Below are 10,635 nucleotides of genomic sequence, written 5' to 3'. Positions count from 1 at the left end.
ACTAAGCAGCAATTCACTTTGGTGAGGCTGCTTCTGTTTGCAGAAGCACTGAAGCTCCACAGATCATCCTGAAGAGGAGACGGCGTTTGAGGAGCTTCTTTGTGAACCGGTTGAACTGATTCCTCTGAGGTTTCATGGCCGACGTTTAGAAAGGACCAGCGTGGCTCTTCCTGCATAAAGGACCTTTGTCAGCACGGATTACACGTTCAGCCACATTTCAAGTTGTCTGAACTCTGGAGAGTTTATCTCAGCTTCGAGAAGAAAGGAGCGAACAAAGAGGGAAGCAAAGAGAGTGAAGACACACCCGAGGGCCGCAGATTTGGAGGTGAAAGGTCATACTGAGCTGGATTATCGATACGCAGCAACAGGGACCTGCAGAGGACAGAGGACAGAGGACGTAAGACGAGGAGACGAGGAGACAGCCACACAGACGGCATCATGGGCTGCAACATGTGTGTGGTCAAACGGCCGGAGGAGCAGTACAGGATCATGTTCCAGGTAAGACGTCGGACCAATCACATCTCTGATATTAAAGGAATATAAAGATCCTCAAACCATTTCCTAAATCTCTCCTTTCAGCCAGCAAAGTTATCTTCAGACCGGAAACTAGAATATTTATCACGGTGAACATGGAGTTACCAACATGATGTCATATGTTGGGAGTTTCCAGAGAATACTTCAGAGCTCTGAGACGGTGTGTTCAAGGAAGCTCGGATATCGGAGAACTGGCAGATTTAAAGCTTCGCTATGATAAATGCCAGTATGTCAGTATTGATCTTTAATAATTATTAAATTGAAGTCAAATTTGATATAATTTCCCGCAGCAAAAGATGTTTTTGTTGTTTTGTTGCTGGCACATTGACGTAGTTTTTTATGTGAAGGTTCTTTGGGTTACAGGAAAAGCACTGAAAATGGAATTTATCATCATTATCATTATTACAACATAATCTGGATTAATAAAGGTCTTCAGAGTGGACATTAGCTCAGGCCACCATACAGAGCAGGCTGGAGATGAGGTAATAACGCAGGTGTTGCCTCGGGCCCGTCGTCCTCCAGAGGTGCTTCATGAAGTCTGAAATGCACTCTGGAGCCGGGGGCCCCGGGGCCTCGGGGCCTCGGGGCCTGAAGGCTCCGTCTGGCTGCAGCTAAAACAAGCTGCAGAAACAATCATGTGTTTGATCGTTTGAAAGACTTTTCACAACAACTTCTGCTTCCATCTGCACACAATAATAGTTATTGTAGTTTTAAGTTACAGCAAGGGAGTAAAATGTGTCACTGAGGTCGCGTCCTCGCTCACATTTCTGAGTTTATTGTGCAATTACTTATTGCAAAAGCTGTCGGTATTTCATAGCTGACATTTGTTTTTACACTAAATATTATGTTGGGTGGATGGGGGGGGGGGGGGTCTAAATGCTGGCTACAGCAAAAAGAAAGGATTTAAGATTCAGAAAACATGGTGGTGTGTTTAAGAGACGTTCACACGAGAGAAGAGGCAGTGAAACGTGAATTCACCGTCTTTTGTTTTCGAGAGAGGAATGAAGGTGTGTGTGTGTGTGTGTGTGTGTGTGTGTGTGTGTGTGTGTTATGTTAAAGAGGAAACAGAGCCATTCATCACTGCAGGTTGGTCTCGTTACTCTGTGTAAAGGTCAGCGTGTTACTCTGCTGAGACTTTTTCTTTTTTGGTCCAGTGGAGGATGAAAGTCACAGAGGACAGAAACCTCACAGTTCATCTGCACGCTGCACAAATACGTTTTATGATGATTCATTCTGAGCATATATATATATATATACATATATATATATATATATATATATATATATATATATATATATAGACATATATATATATATAGACATATATATATACATAAATACATATATATATGTACATATATGTATGTCTATATATATATATATATATATATATATATATATACACATACATAAATATATATATATATATATATATATACATAAATATATATATATACATATATATATATAGACATATATATATACATACATACATATATATACATATATATATGTACATATATGTATGTATATATGTACATATACATATATATATACACACATATATATATATATACACATATATATATATATACACATAATATACTATACATAATCTGCCAGCTCTGATCTGATCAGCACTGTTCAGTATGTTTTGTTGTACAGTAATTCAGAACTCATATCACACTTTCGAATATCAGCGTCCGTCTTAAATAAACTCACAAATGCAAAGTGATTGATCACATTATTACCAATAATATTAATTAAAACTGTTCATTAAATCCTTCCATGGATCCCTCAAACCCTCCAAACCGAGTCCCTATACCCCAAACCCACAACCAATGCTGCTGGTTGTCATGATAGGGAGCCCAGTGGAGCTGGCCATGGTGCTGAACTCTGGTTTGAGACTGTAGTCTGATTACACTGTTCTTTACTGTGATTACTGGTGCTGTCCATGGTGCTGAACTCTGGTTTCAGACCGTAGTCTGATTACACTGTTCTTTATTGTGATTACTGGTGCTGTCCATGGTGCTGAACTCTGGTTTGAGACTGTAGTCTGATTACACTGTTCTTTATTGTGATTACTGGTGCTGTCCATGGTGCTGAACCCTGGTTTGAGACTATAGTCTGATTACACTGTTCTTTATTGTGATTACTGGTGCTGTCCATGGTGCTGAACTCTGGTTTCAGACCGTAGTCTGATTACACTGTTCTTTATTGTGATTACTGGTGCTGTCCATGGTGCTGAACTCTGGTTTGAGACTGTAGTCTGATTACACTGTTCTTTATTGTGATTACTGGAGCTGTCCATGGTGCTGAACTCTGGTTTCAGACCGTATTCTGATTACACTGTTCTTTATTGTGATTACTGGAGCTGTCCATGGTGCTGAACCCTGGTTTGAGACTGTAGTCTGATTACACTGTTCTTTACTGTGATTACTGGAGCTGTCCATGGTGCTGAACTCTGGTTTCAGACCGTAGTCTGATTACACTGTTCTTTATTGTGATTACTGGTGCTGTCCATGGTGCTGAACTCTGGTTTGAGACTGTAGTCTGATTACACTGTTCTTTATTGTGATTACTGGTGCTGTCCATGGTGCTGAACCCTGGTTTCAGACTGTAGTCTCATTACACTGTTCTTTACTGTGATTACTGGAGCTGTCCATGGTGCTGAACTCTGGTTTCAGACCGTAGTCTGATTACACTGTTCTTTATTGTGATTACTGGTGCTGTCCATGGTGCTGAACCCTGGTTTCAGACTGTAGTCTCATTACACTGTTCTTTACTGTGATTACTGGAGCTGTCCATGGTGCTGAACAACTCTAAACTTTCTTCCTCACAAGAAAACATTTTACACAAACAACCACATTTAGGCAAATCAATCCTCCGAGTCCTCTCCTGCCGAGGAACACACGCCTCTTTGTGTTCTCCGGTGTGTGTTTCACCAGAGGCCGAGAGGCTGAGAGAACAGTGGGAGTTGTGCTCTTCACTCAAACACTCTCATGTATATTTATACAAGTCAGATTCACAGTTACACTTCAATACATCCTTCAAATCTCTTCCTCCCATACATAGACACTCCTTTCCCTCTTTTACAAATATATGAACCCAGCACAGTTTAATTAGCGTAGTTTCTTCAATCAAATTTCAAATGACCTAATTCACTCCCTCACAGTAATAGCATCATCACCTCCATCTCATTTGTGTCTCTGTTCCCGTGAGCTTTGCTGGAGTGGTTTTAAGACCCGGACCCATCGGGATTCTGTTGTTCCAGCATGTTGTGTCGCTACTCAGAACTGTGGCTGTGTTATACTGAACTGACCAAGGTGCAGAGCTGCTACACTCTCTCCTTCATTGTTAAACATCATTAGCATCTTCACTAGGTCACCGCATGCACGCACAAAGGATTCACATTCATTATAAAGCTGTTGTGTTCTGATAGATTGGCGCTCCAAAGGGAGTAACATTAACCCCCAACACACACACATTACATATCTCTCCTCTCTCTCACACACAAACATCATCCGTTTCATATTCTTCAGTTTGGAATCTGAACGTTCTCATTAAAATGTGAATATAAACCAAACTACGACTCAACTATCAGGTCATAATGAGACTGAAGTGAAGACCTGCAGACGCGAAGATGACAAAACATTTTTGACCAACAGATGCCTGCAGTTAACTATGGCTGGGACTTATGAGCTGGAAAACACAATGGTACCACAGCATGAAGTCATAGCACCGAGTACACATTCAAGTCTGACAATAATACCACAGAAAATTAATATTTTACACATGGTTTACTAAGAGTACGTCTGCGTAAAAGCGCTTTTGTAGACCCGTAGTAACCTCGGAAAAACGCCCAAGCTACGATAAACTACGTGTTCGTTGTTTGAATGGAAGCTTATTTATGTCGATATATTATTAACCATAACATATTTAACCATTGTCGACTTTCACAGATTCTTGAAAGTTCTCAGTAACCAGACTTTGGTGTTCAAGATCGGTAATAAGTACCTCACTGACGGTGCTAGATCTGAGTTCCCAAACCCTTTCCCAGCATGCTTTGCGTGAATCTGCATAGCATTCTCTTCTCATTTCATTGGCTGTACGAAGCGTGAGTCTCAGAAAGATCTTTTGCAATTGGCTCGAGCATTACCCAAAGCAAGAGAGGCGGGCATTGTCTTTCAAAGCGGACTCTCGTTGGCTGTTCCAGAATGTGACCGCGCTACAGAAGCTCCCATTGGGTCACATGAGGCTACAGAAGCTCCCATTGGGTCACATGAGGCTACAGAAGCTCCCATTGGGTCACATGAGGCTACAGAAGCTCCCATTGGATCAAATGAGGCTACAGAAGCTCCCATTGGGTCACATGAGGCTACAGAAGCTCCCATTGGGTCACATGAGGCTACAGAAGCTCCCATTGGGTCACATGAGGCTACAGAAGCTCCCATTGGGTCAAATGAGGCTACAGAAGCTCCCATTGGGTCACATGAGGCTACAGAAGCTTCCATTGGATCAAATGAGGCTACAGAAGCTCCCATTGGGTCACATGAGGCTACAGAAGCTCCCATTGGGTCACATGAGGCTACAGAAGCTCCCATTGGGTCACATGAGGCCACAGAAGCTCCCATTGGGTCACATGAGGCTACAGAAGCTCCCATTGGGTCACATGAGGCTACAGAATCTCCCATTGGGTCACATGAGGCTACAGAAGCTCCCATTGGGTCACATGAGGCTACAGAAGCTCCCATTGGGTCACATGAGGCTACAGAAGCTCCCATTGGGTCACATGAGGCTACAGAAGCTCCCATTGGGTCACATGAGGCTACAGAAGCTCCCATTGGGTCACATGATCGAAAATAGATCACTCGTTATCATATCTGCCGGATAATTTGAAATGATGCAACAGCCCCCCGTGGGTGTTTATGGACGTACTAATGTGTTTTGGACTAAATCTTTTACTGGACTGGATCGTGTGGACACTTAGCGATCCAACAAGACCGTTTTTGCCGGACTTTTATGGATGGGGGGGGGGAGCAGTCGTGTACATGACACAAATGTACACTAAACACTGACGGACCGTCAGAGTGGCAACAGGAACAGTGTCACATTTAGAGGCTGCGACTGCAGAAATGGAATATAATATTAAAGAGCCGCTGGATTATTTGCACAATATGAGCATGTGTGTGTTATCAACACGATATCTACATTTAATTCAAATATCACGGATCATCAACAATCTGTTGTTAACGATAGAATTACTTTCTTTCTCTTGTTCAGTCGCAGATACTCAGTTGTTTTCAATCATGGACAGAAAACATCAGACACTACGTGGACTTCATGGAGATAGAGAAGCCCTCATACGCAGCCACGGTGACAGGGGCAGTGTGTGTGTGTGTGTGTGTGTGTGTGTGTGTGTGTGTGATTAATGAGGTCTGTAATGGATTCTGATGACCTCATGAGATTTGAAGAGGAGATGATAAGCAATCACACACACACACACACACACACACAGGTTGATTCAGTCTCACCGATGAGCTCATTTTAGACGTGGTATTAAACAGCGCTCACAACATCAATGGGAAGATGTGATTGGATGCAAACGAGGGTAAAAAGAGAAATAAAGTTGACCGTTAGACTACGGAGCCTGCGTGCAGTTTCACACTGTAGTGCACATTTTGTTCCACACGATGCGTTTGGTTGGTGCTTTTGTTCAAGGTGCAAGGTTTTTGAGTTTCATTTTTGTGAATAGAATCTACGTCCTCACTAAACGATGAGATGTTGTTTTGTTTAATCCGGTGGCTCCGTCTGTCTGAGTGAAACGAAACGCTGGAGAGCAAAGAAGACCTGAAAACAGCTGAAGGAAGAAATCAAGTGTGTGTGTGTGTGTGTGTGTGTGTGTGTGTGTGTGTGTGTGTGTGTGTGTGTGTGTGTGTGTGTGTGTGTGTGTGTGTGTGTGAAGGTGTAGAGGCTTATTTCATTCCATTTACCTCACTGCCTGGACATCAACACCCCCCCCCACACACACACACTTCTTGTCCTTCATTTATTTCTCTCTCTCTTTCCTCCGTCTCTAGATTCTTGTTTTTTCTGTGCATCGATATCTTGTCTCCATTTCTGATTCTCTCATCTCTTCCTCTCACTCTCTTGTCCCTCCCTCTCCATCTCGTTTAGTTTTTGTCTTTCTTCCTCTTCCTCTTCCTCTCTGAGTCTTCTTATGAATGTCATCCTTCACTCCCTCATCTCTGTTTTCAATCTTCTATTGTTCCCCCCCCTCATCTCTCTCTCTCTCTCTCGTCATGTTATTTGTAATTTTGCATCGACAGATTTCATCACACTTGTCATTCTGCTGGTATAATAAAACTATTTATAATAACTATTTTGCTGCAGACAAAACTATTTACCGGATTCAATATTTTGAGCGCAATATTTTTTACTTATTTTGTGCAACTTCCTCATTTGTATTTGTGGTTATTTGCATCAATGTTTAGCAGGATGCATCTACAGTGTGCTCTCTGTATCCATCTCATTCATTTAATGAGATGTATACATATATATATATAATATAATATAATATTATATTCAGCTGTTTCCACAGGCTGCTCTTCACAGTAAAAGTGAAACGTCTTTTACTGACACGGACTTCAGACAGTTTGAGTTGACGGTCGTCCAACCAGGCGAACAACTTTCATACACAACAGTAAATATGATTCTACAAGACCAACACTGAACCTATTTTATGCACGCTTCATGATTGTGGTTATTTGTGGTTATTTGTGTTTCTCTCTCTCTCTCTCTCTCTCTCTCTCTCTCTCTCTCTCTCTCTCTCTCTCTCTCTCTCTCTCTCTCTCTCACCTCTTGTTTGCCCCTCCCCTCCCTCTCAGTCATCTCTTCTCTTCACTGTCAGATTTGTCTCAATGGGATGCTGTTGCCACGGTAACCAGGACCATTAGGGAAGCTGTATTTATGCTTTCTCATACTGGAGCTGGCAGATCTGCTGTAATGAGCTCTCACACACACACACACACACACACACACACACACACACACACACACACACACACACACACACACACACACACACACACACACACAAAGAGAGAGAAAAAAACCCACCCGCTGCTTTTCTAAACGACTTTAGAGACAGAGAGAGAGAGAGAGACTGAGACAGAGACAGACAGAGACATGATCACAGACTGTAGATAAGAAGTGGACGTAGTGACGTCTCATCGGTTTATGGGCTGATGTTTTGAAGCTGAACAGGAAGTGATCATATCTAGACTGAGGAGTGACGTAGAGACGCCGTATACGTCTCTGGTAGAGACCTGTCAATCAGCGTGTAGTCCCGCCCTAAAGCATCCCCTGCTTTATGGTCTGTGTGACTCTAAATGGACCATAATGTACTAAATGAACATCATGCTGTATTGAAGAAGACTTGAAACTAGAGATTGAGACATAAACTCATGTTTACAATGTTTACTGAGGTAATAAATCAAGAGAGAAGTAGAGTCATTTTCTCATAGACTTCTATACAACCAGAGGAGTCGCCCCCTGGTGGACACTAGAGAGAATGCAGCTTTAACACGTGAAGCTTTGACTTCACTTTTCAGAACCGGAGGTTGCCGCCTGGTAATGTTGCTCAGTCCTGTCAGTTTATTTTAACCTGTCTCCCAAAGCTCAGAGGCACGTGGAGTAAAAGCCTTTGAAGCAACAAGAGAAGAAGAAGGAACCCATCCCCTCACATCATTTGCATGTTTGTCTTTAAGGACTCCTGCTCTCTCAGAGCTGTCAAAAAGACATTAGTCTTAATGAGCTGTCGGCTCATTAGGCCATCAGCAGCAGAGAGAAGAAACACTCTGGAGACAGAATGGCATCGTTTGTATTCAGCTGCGGCTCTGAGCTGAAACACCAGGTGCTAACATGTTCATACAACTCCCATGATGCACTGCTGCTGCTTCTACGAGAGGACATACTGAAGTCATAGTGCAACGTAGGAAGGAAATATGTCACGGACATTTCAGCCAGTTTTGAGGATGAAAGATATGCTGAAGCTTTACTCGATCGATTAAAAGTCATTCATCAAACAGAAACATCATGTTTGTCCGATGTTCTGTGTCAAAGCGAGCTGAAGGCTTTGGGGTTTTGAGCAGTTTGTCAGAAATGATGACGAGCATTAAGAATAACTACAAACAGACCATCTCGTTGACTGATGGAGGTCATACATCAGTCAACTGGTTCACAGCCGACAGAAGTTCCTCACAGTCACTTTAATTCTATCTGAAATCCTTCACTGCACAACGGAACTGAGGAACATTTGCATTGACGTGTGTTTGGCAGCACACAACCGTTTATCCACTGATGACCATCAATTATTTGTTGAAAGATTTTACTTTAATTGTAATCAGGAACGCCAGCCCCAACATCACCCATTCACCCCCATACAGTCAGTGTGTTCACGCTCACACTTTAGTTCTGTTGTGTTCAACATGAGCCATGTTGTTAACAGCATTCAGCTTTAAGAAAGAAATGGTCTCATGTGTTTTAATCAACCTTTATCTTCTTTGTCTTTCCATCCACTAACGGATCACATGATGCAGTCACGTTCTTTATACTACAGGGATGAGGACTTGTGTCCACGACCTCCCGATAAACATTTGCATGAGAATGAGACGCTGTCAGGCTCCATCATCTGTAAGAAGAGCTCAGATCATCAGGAGGAGGAACGCCGGCACGGATCAGCGCCGTGTGTTTAAGATGCACGACTCCACAGGCAACACGAGAGGCAACACGAGAGGCAACACGAGAGGCAACACGAGAGGCAACACGAGAGGCAACAATGAGAGGCAACAACGAGAGGCAACAACTTGAGGCAACAACGAGAGGCAACAACGAGAGGCAACACGAGAGGCAACACGAGAGGCAACACGAGAGGCAACAACGAGAGGCAACAACGAGAGGCAACAACTTGAGGCAACAACGAGAGGCAACAACGAGAGGCAACACGAGAGGCAACACGAGAGGCAACACGAGAGGCAACACGAGAGGCAACAATGAGAGGCAACAACGAGAGGCAACACGAGAGGCAACAACGAGAGGCAACAACGAGAGGGAACACCGAGAGGGAACACCGAGAGGCAACACCGAGAGGCAACAACGAGAGGCAACAACGAGAGGCAACAACGAGAGGCAACAACGAGAGGGAACACCGAGAGGCAACACCGAGAGGCAACACGAGAGGCAACACGAGAGGCAACACGAGAGGCAACAACGAGAGGGAACACCGAGAGGCAACACCGAGAGGCAACACGAGAGGCAACACGAGAGGCAACAACGAGAGGGAACACCGAGAGGCAACACCGAGAGGCAACACGAGAGGCAACACGAGAGGCAACAACGAGAGGGAACACCGAGAGGCAACAACGAGAGGCAACAACGAGAGGGAACAACGAGAGGCAACAACGAGAGGCAACAACGAGAGGCAACAACGAGAGGCAACAACGAGAGGGAACACCGAGAGGCAACACCGAGAGGCAACACGAGAGGCAACACGAGAGGCAACAACGAGAGGGAACACCGAGAGGCAACACCGAGAGGCAACACGAGAGGCAACACGAGAGGCAACAACGAGAGGGAACACCGAGAGGCAACACCGAGAGGCAACACGAGAGGCAACACGAGAGGCAACAACGAGAGGGAACACCGAGAGGCAACACGAGGGGCAACACGAGAGGCAACAACGAGAGGCAACAACGAGAGGGAACACCGAGAGGCAACACCGAGAGGCAACACGAGAGGCAACACGAGAGGCAACAACGAGAGGGAACACCGAGAGGCAACACGAGGGGCAACACGAGAGGCAACAATGAGAGGCAACAGGAGGGGCAACACGAGAGGCAACAGGAGAGGCAACAGGAGGGGCAACACGAGAGGCAACAATGAGAGGCAACAGGAGGGGCAACAGGAGGGGCAACAGGAGAGGCAACAATGAGAGGCAACAGGAGGGGCAACAGGAGGGGCAACACGAGAGGCAACAATGAGAGGCAACAGGAGGGGCAACACGAGAGGCAACAATGAGAGGCAACAGGAGGGGCAACAGGA

At 44.4% G+C, this 10,635-nt stretch overlaps 1 protein-coding gene across 1 annotated transcript in view; it reads left to right on the top strand.

The window, feature by feature from the left end:
• Positions 1-438: 438 nt before the first annotated feature.
• LOC306780507 (PDZ domain-containing protein 4-like) overlaps positions 439-10,635 on the top strand; it is a gene marked incomplete at both ends in the record, with an annotated part of 36,613 nt that continues 26,416 nt past the window's right edge. Inside the window, one exon of the mRNA XM_079272908.1 lies at positions 439-498. Coding sequence (XP_079129034.1) covers positions 439-498 — 60 coding nt within the window. The remainder of the gene's footprint in view (positions 499-10,635) is intronic.

This window comes from Melanostigma gelatinosum (genome assembly GCF_949748355.1).
Source record: "Melanostigma gelatinosum genome assembly, chromosome: 8".
NCBI lineage: Eukaryota > Metazoa > Chordata > Actinopteri > Perciformes > Zoarcidae > Melanostigma > Melanostigma gelatinosum.
The sequence above is the reverse complement of the archived record's forward strand: the minus strand, read 5'-3'. Positions and strand labels throughout refer to the sequence as shown.